Raw genomic sequence first — 17,711 nt, forward strand, 5'->3', positions numbered from 1 at the left:
CTGTTATGATGAGGAGAGGGAGAGTATGTGATGGAGGAATAGAGAGATAAAAAGCCAGAGTTGTTTTCCTTTTTTCTCTTTGTTCAGAGAAAGGGGGAGGTACAATATGACCATTACCCAATGTGTGAGAAAAAGAGAGAGAGGCAGGGAGGGAGGGGGACAGGGTGACCTACGGAATGCTCATTACAGAGCTAGAGTCACAGATAGGGTGAAACGAAGAAAGAGAGGACACAGGGAATTTATGCGAAAAGTCTTATCAGCAGCATTGTGTGGTAACTAAAGGCTCTCACTCACATACTTCTAAAGAAACTGAGGCAAAATACACTTATCGCTGTAGCTGTCTCTCATATAGACACATGCACACATACACACAACCCAACTCCCAGGATGCCTAAGATATGGGCCTTTATTACGGATTTCTTCACCTACGAGACGACCAAGTCGGTGGTGGTGAAGAGCAGGTCTGTTGGAATCATCAACCGCGTCGTACAACTACTCATCATCATCTACTTCCTATGGTCTGTACAACCTGTTTTTGCCTCTGTGTGTGTGTGTGATAATGTTGACCTCTCTTCTTCATTTCCTTTCCTCTCTCCAACATTCTAGAACGCTTGTTAATAATCCTCCTTCATTACCCATCCCTCTCCCTGTCCTTCTCCACAATCTTCGCCTCCATCTATCTCTCTTTCTGTTGTCGTTTAGTTGGGTCTTTTTACACGAAAAGGCGTACCAGGTGAGAGACTCGGGCATCGAGTCTTCTGTCATGACCAAGGTGAAGGGCTTCGGTTACCATAACAACCGCGTGATGGATGTGGCGGACTATGTCGCCCCTACACAGGTCTGTGACACCCTGACCATGACCCCTAACCCTTGACCCTAATCTGAGACAACACTAAGGTTATACTGCAGCGCAACCATACTTAGTAACTGTACACAACCTGTATATTGTACACTCCCCTCCGTATTAATTTGGACAGTAAAGCAACATTTTTTTATTTGGCTCTATACTCATTTTGGATTTGAGATCAACTGTTTTATATAAGGCGTTAGTACAGAATGTCACCTTTTATTTGAGGGTGTTTTCATACATATCTGTTCTACTGTTTAGAAATTAAAGCACTTTATGTATCTAGTCCCCCCATTTGAAGCTGTCATAAGTATTTGGACAAGTTCACTTATAGTGTATTAAAGTAGTCAAACGTTTTTGGATTATATTGTGTACAATAGAAATTAATGATAAATAATGCACAAAAAATTGTAATATTGGTCCCATGACTTGAATGGGATTTGTGCCACAAATGCTAAAACGTTAGCATGTGGAAACAGTGCCAAGGAAACTAAACCAAAGCATGAATTGCTGTCATGTCTTGTCCATAGACTGCTTACGGGGTAAGGAAACCAATTTAATTTTGTAATTTGGGTGAAGTATCCGTTTAATACATTATAAGTGAATTTTTCAAAATAATTATGACACCTTGAAATGGGGGGACTAGATACACAAAATGCTTTCATTTCTAAATTAAATGAAAATACCATCAAGTAAAAGGTGTCATTCAGGACTGTTGCCTCATATAAAATATTTTATCCCAAAACCAAAATTCTGGAGTATAAAGCCAAATCAAAAGTTTTTGCTTCACTGTCCAAATAAATAAGTAGGGGAGGGTAACTGTGTATACTGTGTAATATACAAAATATTGATTCAACTTTTGATTAAATGATCTCAATATGTAGGCAGAGTTCACTCAGTTGAAACATACCCGAACAGTCTTTTGATACTTGGTATAAAGTAATTGAGCACTTAGTGGTGGTCATTTTAAACACTTAAAGGGAAGTGTTTTGTGTGAGGTGATGATGGAAAAGTCTTTTGGTTGGGTGGAAGAAGTGGCTGAGTGGCTCATGATGTATAGCTACTACGTTAGTTTAGCAGTAGCCCAACAAACGGGTTAAATAATGACGGACTCGTGCATTGGTTGAGGCTTTGAGATGATTTTAGCAGTAGGCCTGATATGTTGCCTTGACGATGTTTCGGCTAAACAGTTGGTTTGAATATGATCTGACAGGGTGCCGCAGTGTTCTGCATCATCACCAAGCTCATCATCACAGAGAACCAGTTCCAAGGATTCTGCCCGGAGGTGAGTCCAGTCCAGTATACATGTACCATGTACCTACCTGCTCCAGCACTCTATACCAGTGGCTTTTGTTGTAGCCACAGACAAGTATACCTGATTCTACTTGTCAACTCATCATCAAGCCCTTGACAAGTTGAATCAGGTGTTTTTGTCTGGGGCTTCAACAAAAAGGTGCTGTTGGGGGTACTCGAGGACTGGAGTTGGGAAACACTGCACCTATACCATGTTTATAACAATACAGTGTACTTACTCTATGAAGTCCCGGCCATTACCACTGACAAAAGCTAAGGCATTTAATATTGGGTGGTGACAGAGTTTCTGATCATAGGGCAATGCTACTGCCTGTGTATGTATCAGGCCTGCATCTATGTGCGTATCTGTACTGTCTGTGTTCAGAGTGGAAGCAAGTACAAGTGTAACACGGATGAAGAGTGCGACAAGTATTTGGGGAGCTCCACTGGAAACGGTGAGTCCCTCTCCTCTCTTCTTCTTTTCTCCATCATTCCCGTGCTGAGACTCCATCTTTCACCTCTCTCATTCACTCTCTCTCGCTCACTCTCTTTCTCTGTGTCTCTTTTTCTCTCTCTCCTTGTCTCCCTCCCTTACTCTCTCTCACTCTCTTTCTCTATTTCTCTGTCTCTCTCTCCTTCTCTCCCTCCCTTACTCACTCTCACTCTCTATCTTCCCCCAGGAATAATAACTGGTGCCTGTGTGAACTCCTCTAGAGGACGACGCTGTGAGATGGAGGGTTGGTGCCTTGCAGAGGACGACAAAGTCAACATGTAAGACCTTTCTCTCATTATAGAAAAACCCTTGAATGAGTATGTGTGTCCAAACCTTTGACTGGTACTGTATATATATATATATATATATATATATATATATATATATATATATATATATACACACTCCCCCTTTCTCAGGCAACCAATGATGGAAGTGGAAAACTTCACCATCTTCATCAAGAATAGTATCCGCTTCCCTATGTTCAACGTTACCAGGTGAGTCCCACACACCTCCCATTTCTGGGGCTGTAATGGGCAGACCTTTATGAAGTTGTGCTTGAGTACTTTCAGCAGGTCTCACCCATATCCGCGGGAAGTTGTTTTGAGTAGTGAGACTAACAATAAAATCTGAATTCCTAACGTGATGAGTACCCAGAGCATAGGACACGATTGGTTAACAGTATCACTGCAGCCTCAGTTCATTTAACTCATGGCTGTTTGCAAAAAAAGCCTGTTGTGAACAGCGCACATATTTCTTTGTACTGCATAATTACAACAGGCGTGTGTGTGTGTGTGTGTGAGAGAGAGAGAAAATGAGAGGGGCGTTGTAACAAAATGAGTTAACACAAGATTGTGCCTAATAAAAACTGAAGGGGTAAAAAACAGTTTCATGACCATGGACAGCTAAGCAAGACATCTTGGAGAAAATCGCTGACCTCGATCCAGCACCGCCGCGCCCTGTGTTGCTTGCTAGTGGGCTCATAAGCAGTATGTATACGTGTTTGACATGGGCCAGAGCAGGCCTGTGAGCCGAGGGAGAGAGAGTGACATGTTCCTTATTTGATATTGGTCCCTTTTTGCCAAGTTTAGAATTGTGAATTGAAAATAGAAGACTATTGCGAGCACTGCTCCAGATGACTAGATATTCACCTTAAGGGGAAGAGGGACAGAGAGGAGGGAGAGAGAACCTACTCAACTCAAACGAAACTGTCTATTGCACAGCAGAGCATGTGTCTGAATCCAACCCCCCACAACTGAATAGGTAAGGGAATAAATCATGAGCACATCACTTACAAAACAGAGCTGAGCGCTCTCCGTGGAGAATCAGGCCGGTGCCACCCAACTAAATCTAGCAAAGTCAATTCACTTATCACCAAAGCCTCCCACCAAAGCACACATTCAAAAAATAATTCTCAACCAACCACAACATAACACAAATGCGTTCAAGAAGAGAAAAAGCTCAGTTGACACGTTTGTAGCCAACCCCATATTACCCACAACCCACTGGGCACACCACATCATTTCGACGTTTATCATTGGGTAATATTTGGTTGAGACGTTGATCAATGAGATTACAAGCTATATTCACCGACTCAGAAAGACAGCCAAAAGTTAGTTGAATTCCCAGTGTGTTACCACAATGCTTTCAACCATCTAAAACACAACCTAATTCAAATGGAAAAACAACGTCTGATTTTTGGTTTAGTTGTCATCTAAACGCGCTATCACTGCACTTTCAACCATTTATAAGCACAGCAAAGTGAATACAATGTCAGATATTTTGTTTATTTATACAACATATTACTGTGTTATCACGGTGCATCTAATACCAGAACCAAATGACCTGGATTGCGGTTGGGATTACATCAAAAATACATGGAGCAAGTGATCAATACCATTTGAGATTCTGCACAGATTATTATTTTAAGAGCACAAGGCGAGACCCAGATGCAGACAAGGGAGACAAATGGTTTGAGTCTCTGATATTTATTATAATCCAAGGAGTAGGCAAGAGAATGGTCGTGGACAGGCAAAAGGTCAAAACCAGGTCAGAGTCCAGGAGGTATAGAGTGGCAGGCAGGCTCGAGGTCAGGGCAGACAGGATGATCAGGCAGGCGGGTTCAGAGTCCAGACAGGCAACGGTCACAACCGGAAGGAATAGCAAAACAGAGAGAAGGAAAAAGCAGGAGAATGGGAAAAACACACTCGTTGACTTGACAAACAAGACGAACTGGCAACAGACAAGCAGGGAACACAGGAATAAGTACCCAGGGACTACTGAGGAAAACAGGTGACACCTGGAGGTGGGTGGAGACAATCACAAAGACAGGTGAAACAGATCAGGGCGTGACAATTACAGCAATTGTGAAGATCTCCACAGACCTGCGATGATCTATGCATTCTATAATATGCACGCTTTATATGATTACATAAGAAGACATTTTATAGTTACAGAAAGCTCAACATGTGGCCATGGATGTGCTACTAATTTTAAGGTTGAATGTTCCATTCATTTGTAAGATAGCCTTAACTTTAAGATGCTAAATAAATTCAAAAACTGTTTGTAAATGTTTAAAAAATGTACAACTGAAATTACACATTTACATAAGTATTCAGACCCTTTACTCAGTACTTTGTTGAAGCACCTTTGGCAGCGATTACAGCCTTGGGTATGATGCTGCAAGCTTGGCACACCTGTATTTGGGGAGTTTCTCCCATTGTCCTGTAGGAAGGTGAACCTTCGCCCCAGTCTGAGGTCCTGAGGGCTCTGGAGCAAGTTTTCATCAAGGATCTCTCTGTACTTTGCTCCATTAATCTTTCCCTCAGTCCTGACTAGTCTACCAGTCCCTGCCGCTGAATAACATCCCCACTGCATGATGCTGCCACTACCATGTTTCACCGTAGGGATGGTGCCAGGTTTCCTCCAGATGTGACGCTTGGCATTCAGGCCAAAGAGGTCAATCTTGGTATCATCAGACCAGAGAATCTTGTTTCTCATGGTCTGAGAGTCCTTTAGGTGCCTCTTGGCAAACTCCAAGCGGGCTGTCATGTGCCTTTTACTGAGGAGTGGCTTCCGTCTGGCCACTCAACCATAATGGCCTGATTGGTGGAGTGCTGCAGAGATGGTTGTCCTTCTGGAATGTTCTCCCATCTCCACAGAGGAACTCTGAAGCTCTGTCAGAGTGACCATCGGGTTCTTGGTCACCTCCCTGACCAAGGCCCTTCTCCTCCTATTGCTCAGTTTGGCTGGACGGCCAGCTCTTCTTCCATTTAAGAATGATGGAGGCCACTGTGTTCTTGGGGACCTGTAATGCTGCAGAAATGTTTTGGTACCCTTCCCCAGATCTGTGCCTCGACACATTCCTGTCTCTGAGCTCTACGGACAATTCCTATGATCTTATGGCTTGGTTTTTGCTCTGACATGCACTGTCAACTGTGGGACCTTATATAGACAGATGTGTGCCGTTCCAAATCATGTCCAATCAATTGAATTTACCACAGATGGACTTCAATCAAGTTGTAGAAACATCTCAAGGATGATCAATGGAAACAGGATGCACCTGAGCTCAATTTCAAGTCTCATAGCAAAGGGTCTGAATACTTATGTAAACTAGGTATTTCAGTTTTTATTTTTAATACATTTGCAAAAATTCCTTAAAACCTGTTTTCACTTTGTCATTATGGGGTATTGAGTGTAGATTGGTGCACTTATTTAATTAGTTTTAGAATAAGGCTGTAACGTAACAAATTGTGGAAAAAGTCAAGGGGTCTGAATACTTTCCGAATGCACTGTATCTACTGCTTGGATAGTTCCATGTGAGCACCTGGTTTAATCACATTCTTTAACAAAATTTTTTGGTTGAGTTGGAGATGTGAATGCAACATATCATTTGTTAACTTGTCAACTAGTTAATGGGCTATTTATTGTTCCAGTTTGTCTACAGGTTAATAATTAATATGTTGGATATGCGTCTCCATCTCAACCAACAATCTAAATTAAAGAAGACTAAATCAATCTCTAAATGCACTTTAAATAACGTTTGATTTGATTTAGTCCTATTCTTTAACTTTGATTTTTGGTTGAGATGGAGATGTGAATCCAACATATAAATTATTAATTTGTAGAACTGGATTTAAAGCCAGACTAAATCAGTGCGACAGATGGAACTTTCCAAGCAGAAGATACATCTCCTTCAAATGTTGATATTTGGTTACGTTGACAACTAAACACAATTCAATGCCACTAAATATCATTACATTTGAAATCAACAAGAGCTTAAAACCCTAGGCCTATATGTATTGTCTATTTTTATACTGAACCAAATATAAATGCAACATGTAAAGTGTTGGTCCCATGTTTCATGAGCTGAAATAAAAGATCCCAGAAATGTTCCATACGCACAAAAAGATTATTTCTCAGACACTCTTAGACAATTTTATCAGACACTCTTAGACAATTTTATCACACTCTTAGACACTTATCAGACACTGTTAGACACTCTTATCAGACACTGTTAGACACTCTTATCAGACACTGTTAGACACTCTTATCAGACACTCTTATCAGACACTCTTAGACACTTTTATCAGACACTCTTATCCAGAGTGACTTCAGTAGTGAGTGCATACGTTTTCATTCGTACTGGTCCCCTGTGGGAATCGAACCCACACCGCTGGCGTTGCAATTTCCATGCTCTACGGGGACGTATATGAACTGTAACTTAGTAAAATTGTTGAAATTGTTGCATGTTGCATTTTATTTTTGTTCAGTATAGTTGAATTCTGGGTTGAATTGGAACAATAGCTGTTGATGACTTTGCAAAAGTTATATAGACCTAAATAGTATCATTGATGACATATGTAATAAAGTATGGTTACATTTCATTTGCTCTGTTAAACCTACCCTGAGGAGGCTGGTGAGAGGAGCTATAGGAGGACAGGCTTATTGTAATGGCTGGAATGGATTAAATGGAACGGAATCAAACATGTGGTTTCCATATGTGTTTGATATCTTTCCATTCATTCCAATACAGCCATTACAATGAGCCCATCCTCCTATAGCTCCTCCCACCAGCCTCCTCTGAAGACAACACATTAACGGCCCTGCCACACTACACCATCGGGTGTGGCTTTGCTGTCAGACATCAGCAATTGAGGGAATGCTTCCTTTGAAATCAATGAAAGCAGCCATACTGCCCGTGTTGCGCTCGCGTTGCGTCACATCCAATGGCAGCGTCCAAGCTCAAGAATTGCTGAGGTTACATTTTTTATGGCTTGCCGCCAGTCATAAAACACCAAATGTGGCCTTGCGCTTGGGGGTGATTCTGATGAAGGCCCTCATCAGGGCATGTTAGTCCAATAGAGCCCCACATTGGAAGTGTCATGATACCCATAAAACCTAGCGGTCAAACAGGGAAATGGTTCCAATCGTTTTTCCACCATTCATTTTTCCCATAGGGAAAATAGGAAAAAGGAAATAGGAAAAACACTTCAAATAATGGCTGTGTTTCATGTAGGCTTACTCTGGTATGATGTTTTGAAAGCTGTGTAAATCTCTCCAGGACAAGGTGACTTTTATAAATATATTCGGCTCAATTTCATCTCAAATTCAAAAATGCTAATTAGTATCAAAGTAGACATCATGCAAGACTAATCGCTGCGAGCGCCTACACATCATCTCTAGCTGACACCTTTGTTAACAGGTATTGCGTCAATTTCAAACTTGCACAAAATTGTTCACAGAATTGTCAATATAACGAAATTTAATCATGACTAAATGTAGATAACATTAGATAGTTAATCCAGAGATTCTTACCTTTGCCTCGATTTGTCAGTCTCGTCCAGATCATCATGACATTTGTAGTTCTTTATGATAGCCACACTAGCAGCTAATTAGCATTTAATATTAGGGGGTGAATACAGGCGAATATATTGATAAAAGTCACCTTGTCCGAGAGAGATTTACACGTTATCAAAACATCACGCTAGGGTCAGCCTACACGGAACACAGCCCTTATTTGAAGTGTTTCTAAAATCCCCTATGTGAAAAATGAATGGTGGAAAAAACGATTATTAGCATATTAAAATAAGACAGTAACTTTAGACCAGTTGTCAACAACATAAAACGAATCTTCAGACGCACTTTAATCTCGATGGAAAAACAAGCCTATATTTGATGTTACAATTTATACCACGGCGGACAGTAGTACTATAACATGGTACCTTACCTTTAGTAGACGTATTGTTGGCATGTGGACTAATATGTTGTTGAGTTGTGTTCTTACACTGGTACAGTCATGCCCTATGAGAGATGTATGACTGCACATGTGCGAAAATAAAATAAAGTGCATTTTCCCCGTTCTGGTTAAAAACACCAATGATGAACATGTGTGTTTATTCCTCCGTTAAGTAAACCGGTATTCCTGTCCTGAAGATGTCAGCACCAACACGTATTATACGGCATGACCTACATCACAAGGCGCAGACGGCGAGGCTTTGAGTTGAATATGGTGATGATTTCATCATAATCCAATGTATATGTCAGATCATGTTTTAAAGACAGCAAACCGAAGTGGTTCAGCCGGGCGCTTGTCATTGATGTGCGAAGATGATTTTTTTTATCCTGGTTGTTGTTGAGAAAAGTCTCTCCACACTGCATGATGTCATTGGAAGTGTGACAATGATCCTTAACAGAGAGTTTATATTAGGGAAAATATCATCAGGGCAGCTGTCAAGTACACTCATTATGGAGGAAAAGTCACTCTTTCCCATGTTCCTTTTGCGACTGCTGAATAAAAACAGTGAATTCAGCATCCTCAATTGATATTGCATAATGATCGCATGTGGTCTTCAGCTGCTCTTTAAGGCCACAGGTTTGGGATTATTTGGAATAAGAGTAATTAAAACATGCTATCAATGGATCTTTGAGTACATCAAAAAAGGTCTGATATACTGTTAAGCCCTGGTGTTTTTCCAGACTGAAAAGATTGTATTGCCTCAAAGTTCCTCTTCTGTAAGTTGGCCATCACACAGGTCTTTCTGTAAATGTGTTAAATTTAAATTATTATTAGGAAAGAAATCCTTACAGTTAACATCATTCAGTGGACATGGAGGAGACTGAAAAGAAAACATTTGCTTAAAATATTTTGCTTCCTCTTTCAAAATATAATTTGGTGTATCATGGATAACTCCATCATTTGTAACGAGTTTCTGTAAATTGTTTTTGGTAGTATTTCTATGTATTTTTCACCATTTTCCATCCAATTCGCATTCTTTTCGTTTTTTGATGGTTCTTGAATAAGTACCTCCATTTCTTTTTGTTTTTCCTCTAACCTATTTTGTGCCTCTATAGTACAGTTTCTGTTACCATCTACCTGCACTGTTACTTCCTCTATTTCCTTTATTAGTCTAATCTCTTTTGACCTAAACTGCTTTTGGTTTAATGATGAGTATTGTATTGAATGGCCTCTAAAAGTACATTTGAAAGTGTCCCATACAATAAGGGGATCTGCTGTACCTATGTTGTACAAAAAAAGTAAATTATGAATTATTTTGTCTTAGTTAAGATCAAATTGTCACCCAATAGGCTTTGATTAAATTTCCAATATCCCCGTCCACGTGGAATTGCTGTCAGAGTTAAATGGAGGCCAATTAGATGGTGGTCTGATCGCATTCTGTCTCCTATTAATACTTTTTTGTACTTTTGATGCCAGCAGGAACGAGACTAGGAAGTAATCAAGACTGCTAGCTTGATTAAGCCTCCTCCATGTATATCTCACTAGGTCAGGGTTTTTCAACCTCCAAATATCCACAAGTTCTAATGTATCCATGATCTTTGTGATCTCCTTAAGTGCTTGATAGTTTGATAGTTTGTAGTGTGATTTCCTTTACGATCCATTGAGGTACTTAAAACCGTATTATAATCTCCCACCATAATAAGAGATTCTTTCATTGCTTGTGAGCTCAATAGAATATAATTTTTTCGAAAAGTATGGATCATCATTATTTGGCCCATATAGATTAATTAGCATGATCTGTTTTTGGTCCAATAGATTATTTAAAATAATCTATCTTCCTTGTTGATCTGTTTGCACAGTTTCCACAATCGGATCAAAATGTGTATTAATTGGTATAGTCACCCCTTTTGAGTTTCTTTGCCCATGACAAAAATATATTTCTCCATCCCAGTCCTTTTCCCACCCAAACTCATCTATATTTGGAGAATGAGTTTCCTGTAAACAATAGATATTATATGGAATCATTCTTAATTAATATTTAAATCAGGCTATCATTATTATTTTTCTTTCGTTGTTACATTATTAACTTTGTTTCATCGATGTTACATGTCATATTAGTATATTATTATGTACATTTAGTGTACAAAACATTAAGAACACCTTCCTAATATATATTCAGAACAGACTAAATTTGTCATGGCATGGACTACAAGGTGTCCAAAGCGTTCCACAGGGGATGCTGGCCCATGTTGACTCCAATGCTTCCCACAGTTGTGTCAAGTTAGCTGGATGTCCTTTGGGTGGTGGACCATTCTTGATACACACAGGAAACTGTTGAGCATGAAAAATCCAGTATCGTTGCAGTTCTTGGCACACTTAAACCGGTGCGCCTGGCACCTACTACCATACCCCGTTCAAAGGTACTTAAATATTTGTCTTGCCTTTTCATCCTTAATCCATATCTCAATTGACTCAAGGCTTAATAAACATTATTTAACCTGTCTGCACCCCTTCATCGACACTAATTGAAGTGGATTTAACAGGTGACATCAATAAGGGATCATAGCCTTCACCTAGCTTCACCTGGTCAGTATATGTCATGGAAAGAGCCATTTAGTACACCCAGTGTAAGTATTGGATGTGTTTTAACCTTGAGTTGTCTATCTGTGTCATTCATTTAATAACATTTGATTTTAATACAAGCCTTGGCTGTCATCTCCTCCATGACGAGGTCATCTCTTAGTGCCCTGACCCGCTCCCTCAGCACATTTGCATATTTTAGGGCTTTCCTGTCAACTCGTTGCCCTCTCTTTTTTGCTGAAGGGGATTTGGCTCTATCGCTCGCGTTTTTACCTTCCCTCTCTCTCCCACAGAGGGAACTTCCCATCATCCCTGAATGCAACTTATATCAGGAGCTGTACGTATGACCCGGAGCACAACCACCACTGTCCCATCTTCAAGGTGGGAGAGGTGCTGCGCTACACAGGACAGAACTTCTCCACCATCGCTCAGACAGTGAGACCTATCTCCTCCCCTCTTTCCACCTCTCCTTCTCTCTCCCCCGAGAGTCTCCATCTTTCTTTCCTCTACTCTCCCTCTCTCTCTCTCTCTCTCTCTCGCTCTCTCATTCTGCTTTCTTAACCTCTCTTCCTCACTTCTCCCTCTCCATTTTATATATCTCCAGTCCCACATGCTTCTCCCTACATTTTCTCTTCCCTCTCCTCACTTATCCCCCCTTCTCTTCCCTCCCTCTATCTCCCTCTATCAGGGTGGAGAGATTGCGATCAACATTGAATGGCAGTGTAATCTGGATGAGTCAGAAGAGAGATGTGAACCACACTACTCCTTTACGCGACTTGATGCTGTGTTTCAGAAGAACGGCATCGCTAAGGGATACAACTTCAGGTACTGAAACCCTTTTCATTTTAGTGTCGTTCAAGGGAACCCCCCTCTTTCTTCCTCCTCCCTTTCTTCTGTCAGGTCATTTTCCACCATCTTTTTCTCCTCTCCATTTTCCTTACCCCCCTCTTCCTCATTGTAAAGCTGGGTTCATTGACACTGTCTCCTCCTCTATCTCCCTCCACAGATTTGCCAAATATTACAAAAATGAGAATGGGACGGAGTTCCGCACTCTCCACAAGGCCTACGCCATCCGCTTTGACATCCTGGTCACTGGCCTCGTGAGTGTGGATTAGGGTGTGTTTGTGTGCTTTCGTACCTGTTATCTGTGTGTCATATGGGATTCATCTGTCTCTGTTCTTTCAGGCAGGGAAGTTCAACACAGTTCCTACTCTGATCAACGTAGTGGCAGCCTTTACCTCTGTGGGACTGGTAAGGCTTCTGTACTCAGACTGTATACGTTAAAAGGAGGCCATGCAATACGTTTTGAATGTTACCACCATTAAAAGCAAATACAGTAAGCTCCAAAAGTATTGGGACAGTGTCAAATGTTTTGTTGTTTTGGCTCTGTACTGCAGCAGCACTTTGGATTTTAAATTATACAATGACTATGATCTTAAAGTAAATACTTTTTTACCACTTTTTTCTTCCCAATTTCGTGGTATACAATTGGTAGTTACAGTCTTGTCCCATCACTGCAACTCCCACACGGACTCGGGGAGGCGAAGGTCGAGAGCTGTGCGTCATCCGAAACATGACCCAGCCAAGCCGCACTGCTTCTTGACACAATGCCCGCTTAACCCGGAAGCCAGCCTCACCAACGTGTTGGGGGAAACACAGTACACCTGGCGACCGTGTCAGCATGCATGCGCCCCGGCCGCCACAGGAGTCGCTAGAGCGTGATGGGACAAGGAAATCTCGGCCTGTCAAACCTTCTCCTAAGCCAGACGACGCTGGGCCAATTGTGCGCTACCTCATGGGTCTCCCAGTCACGGCCAGCTGTGACATAGCCTGGGATCGAACCCGGGTCTGTAGAGACGCCTTAAACTGCTGCGGCACTCGGGAGGCCCAGCAAATTGATTTTAACCTCTACGGGATCGGTGTCCCCCCCACGGGACAGTTGAGCTAACGTAGTCTAATGTGATTAGCATGAGGTTGTAAGTGACACGAAAATTTCCCAGGACATAGACATCTGATAAGGGCAGAAAGATTAAATTCTTGTTAATTTCACTGCACTGTCCAATTTACAGTAGCTATTACAGTGAAAGAATACCATGCTATTAAGTGAGGAGTGAGCATATTTGGGCAGTCTTGAAACAACATTTTGAACAGAAATGCAATGGTTCATTGAATCAGTCTAAAATGTTTCATCTAGTGGCCAAAATCGAAATTGCGCCTAACCTGGAACAATACATTGTGACCTTTCTCTTGCATTTCAAAGATGATGGGGAAAAAATAAAAATAAATATTCATGTTTTTTTCTATGTATTATCTTTTACCAGATCTAATGTGTTATATTCTCCTACATTCATTTCACATTTCCACAAACTTCAAAGTGTTTCCTTTCAAATGGCATTACGAATATGCATATCCTTGCTTCAGGTCCTGAGCTACAGGCAATTAGATTTGGGTATGTCATTTTAGGTTAATTATATTTGGGTAAATATATATTTGATTTTCCTTCTTTATTATTTACCCCTAACTCTACTGAGTACTATTGCGTACTATTGTTTGTACAGATGAACGTGGTACCTTCAGGCATTTGGAAATTGCTCCCAAGGATGAACCAGACTTGTGGAGGTCTACAATTTATTTTCTGAGGTCTTGGCTGATTTCTTTTGATTTTCCCATGATGTCAAGCAAAGAGGCAATGAGTTTGAAGGTAGGCCTTGAAATACATCCACAGGTACACCTCCAATTGACTCAAATGATGTCAATTAGCCTATCAAAAGCTTCTAAAGCCATGACATCATTTTCTGGAATTTTCCAAGCTGTTTCAAGGCACAGTCAACTTAGTGTATGTAATGTTCTGACCCACTGGAATTGTGATACAGTGAATTATAAGTGAAATATTCTGTCTGTAAACAATTGTTGGAAAAATTACTTGTGTCATGCACAAAGTAGATGTCCTAACTGACTTGCCAAAACTAGTTTGTTAACAAGAAATTTGTGGAGTGGTTGAAAAACGAGTTTTAATTATTCCAACCTAAGTGTATGTAAACTTCCGACTTCAACTGTACATACTATATACATTTTACGGACACAGTATATTTTACATTAGTTATCTTGTCCATTTGGAAGACCCATTTGCGACCAAGCTTTAACTTCCTGACTGATGTCTTGAGATGTTGCTTCAGTATATCCACATAATTTTCCTTCCATGATACCATCTATTTTGTGAAGTGCACCAGTCCCTCCTGCAGCAAACCACCCCCTCAACATGATGCTGCCACCACCATGCTTCACGGTTAGGATGGTGATTTTCGACTTGCCCATTCTTCAGCTACAGTACCCTCAACCCCTCCCATCTATCTCTGAAGACCATCCAGTTTTGATTTCTAGCTGCCATATATTTTTAAACTGTGCTGTAATGTTTCACAAAAGTATCTGAACCTTTCTATTCTCATAGTTTCTACCGATTGTAAATTAAAGATAAAATGTTTTGCTAAGAGCATTATATTATTGATCAATTGACTATGACTTTTGAAATCACCCAGCAGTGCTATTTGCAAAGTTAGCTCCAGGTAAATGTTGTAATTCTTAAGCCATTCCTGAACCTGCAACCAAAAACAAGCTACTGTACATAATCTGGGCAGTACCAAAACTATGGGCTGTACCAAAACAAGTGAGCTAATGATTCTGTCTCTTCACAGCAAAATCTGCAGAGCTGGGATGGTTGTATCCCTTATAGATACTGTATAACATCATTTTGGTTACAAGAATTTTGTTTAATCATTTCAATTGAAAAAGTTTTGAATCTGGCGTCGTTTTGTGTATCAGTTCATAAACCATGTGTCATGGAATCAATTAATCGAAAATCTCTTCCCGACTATTTTGCAACCTGTATGGCACAGCTGTATATTTTTTGGTCCTTAAATGAAACTGGCATACTTTTTTATTATCACAATTTTCTTTAACCAATTTTGGTCTTTAATGCAGGTTCCTTACCTTGTCCCCCTTCCACTTGCCTCTTCAATTTTTGTGTTAATGCTGCAATTAGTTGGTTATAATTTTGAATAGAGCAGACATTTCCATATATTTTTGTTAGCTGCATGTGTGACATAAATAGCAACCAACTTTCTTTTCCATCTATTTTAGGGTACCAAAGGTATTGGGTCAAATTTGCTTATATAAGTGTATTAAAGTAGTCAAAGGTTTAGTATTTGGTCCCATCTGTAACTTTCTCTCTCATCATTATTTACGATTCAGTCAGGAATATCCATAATCATAGTAGCATCCATATTAATGTAGAAGTGTTTTGAAACATATTATATTCTTATTTACAGTAAAAGTGTCTCCAAAATGACACAATACGTTATTTCACATTAATTTCTATTGGGCACAAAATAATCTGAAACACAACAATAACAAATGCATCCAACATGTTTGTAGAGTCACAAGCTTGATGTAATATTTGCGTGCTAGGAATATGGGACCAAATACTAAACTATTGACTACTTTAATACACATAAGTGAATTTGGCCTAATACCTTTGGTCCCCATAAAATGTGGGGACTATACACAAAAAGTGCTGTAATTTTTAAAGGGTCCACTTGATATGGATGAAAATACCCTCAAATTCAAGCTGACAGTCTGCACCATTTTCCTCATATTCATTGTGTCATTTCAAAGTGCTGGAGTACAGAGCCAAAACAACAACAAAATGTGTCACTGTCCCAATATTTTTGGAGCTCACTGTATTTCACAATTTGTTAGATCAACTTGTATAACTCTTCGTTCTGACTGGCTGCAGGGTACGGTCCTCTGTGATATCATTCTTCTGAACTTCCTGAAGGGGGCAGACCAATACAAAGCCAAGAAATTTGAGATGGTACTTTTTTAATTACTCAGATACAAGTATATTGTTTTGTGTTATGCGTCGTTTGTTTGTGGGAGAGAGAGGTGAAGAGCATCTCCACTCTGTCTTATTCTCTCTTTCTCTCTACCCCATCTTCTCTCCCTCTCTTCCTCTCCCTCTGTTCCTCTACCCCATCTTCTCTCCCTCTCTTCCTCTCCCTCTGTTCCTCTACCCCATCGTCTCTCCCTCTGTCCCTCTCCCTAGGTCTCTGAGTCACAGTTACAGATATTACTCTCCCGAGAAGGTTGCAGCCAGCTGTCAATCCAACCCGAGGAGAAGACTTCAGACGACTCGGGAACTGTCTCCCTCTGCCTGGACCAGCAGCTTTGAGTGATTTGAGGCAGGGTTTGTTAGAAGTTAATAGGGATTTATTTTTATTTCATTTTTTTTATTTTCTAGTAGTACAGAATTAGGCAAACCATGATTGATGGCACACTCCAGCACAGTAGGTGGCGGCGTGCACCTTAAACGTTTGTTTGGGGACCGCCATTATACCGAAGAAGAAGAAGAAGAAGAAGAAGAAGAAGAAGAAGAAGCTTTGAGTGACAGTCCACATCAACCCAACGGAAGAGAGGAGGATCCTCCCACACAGCAGCTGTTGATATGTTCCATGTTCGTGTGGGTGAAGCAGTGGAGATTTTAGCATGTAAATCTTGGTGGGGCAAACTCCCCAAATTGTTTTTAGATGCATGCCAGCAAAGACACTACACAACACAACACTAAACAATACATTAATTACACTATAACGGCGACAAGCGGTGCCCACAAACTGTTAGGGCCTACATAAAGCTGTCCCAACAGCAGAGCCCCAACAGCAGAGCTTTCTTTCCAGCACAATGGAGTGAATCCTTACCACCACTACACCTGGCTATCAGCGGAGCCTTGTCTGGCAACGAAACAATTAATTCAGCCTTGTTTACTGCCTTTAAAAAAAAACATAGCTGATAAAACAAATGTGGTATCTACTGACAATTAAGATGTCCAAACTATGGTATAAGGGAACGACGAGCGGATAAGAGGCATTCCGTAATTTCGATTAAGACATTAATGAGTGAGCGGTGACGGACGTAGTCAATATAACTATGTGTTCAGCACTTTTGAAATGTTTAGCGACAGAATGCAGAACATGGGCTGCTCTTACAGTATTTTCCCTGTACACCAAGTCAGAACCGTAGGATAAATGAAGGGGGCATATAAGCAGACAATGAAACCTCTTACAATATTAGATGATGACATTTCTCAAAAACAGGTTATAGGCTACATGTGCAGCACCATCGAGTCAGAACAGTAACGTTAAGCGAAATTAGAGGTGAAAATAGACCAAATTATTAGGGTGAGGAACATGGGCTACTAACAGCTTACG

General features: G+C 40.6%; 1 protein-coding gene across 1 annotated transcript; it reads left to right on the forward strand.

Moving 5' to 3' along the window:
* The first annotated feature begins 224 nt into the window (after positions 1–224).
* Positions 225–16,871, forward strand: p2rx3a (purinergic receptor P2X, ligand-gated ion channel, 3a). Its single transcript, XM_029729110.1, has 12 exons — positions 225–518; positions 703–838; positions 2,061–2,132; positions 2,526–2,595; positions 2,821–2,911; positions 3,053–3,130; positions 11,745–11,886; positions 12,140–12,276; positions 12,458–12,551; positions 12,637–12,702; positions 16,244–16,321; positions 16,553–16,871. Exons 1-12 carry the CDS (start codon positions 388–390, stop codon positions 16,676–16,678), a joined length of 1,221 nt encoding a protein of 406 aa, XP_029584970.1. The 5' UTR covers positions 225–387; the 3' UTR covers positions 16,679–16,871.
* Positions 16,872–17,711: the final 840 nt, after the last annotated feature.

This window comes from Salmo trutta, chromosome 3 (assembly GCF_901001165.1).
Source record: "Salmo trutta chromosome 3, fSalTru1.1, whole genome shotgun sequence".
Lineage (NCBI taxonomy): Eukaryota > Metazoa > Chordata > Actinopteri > Salmoniformes > Salmonidae > Salmo > Salmo trutta.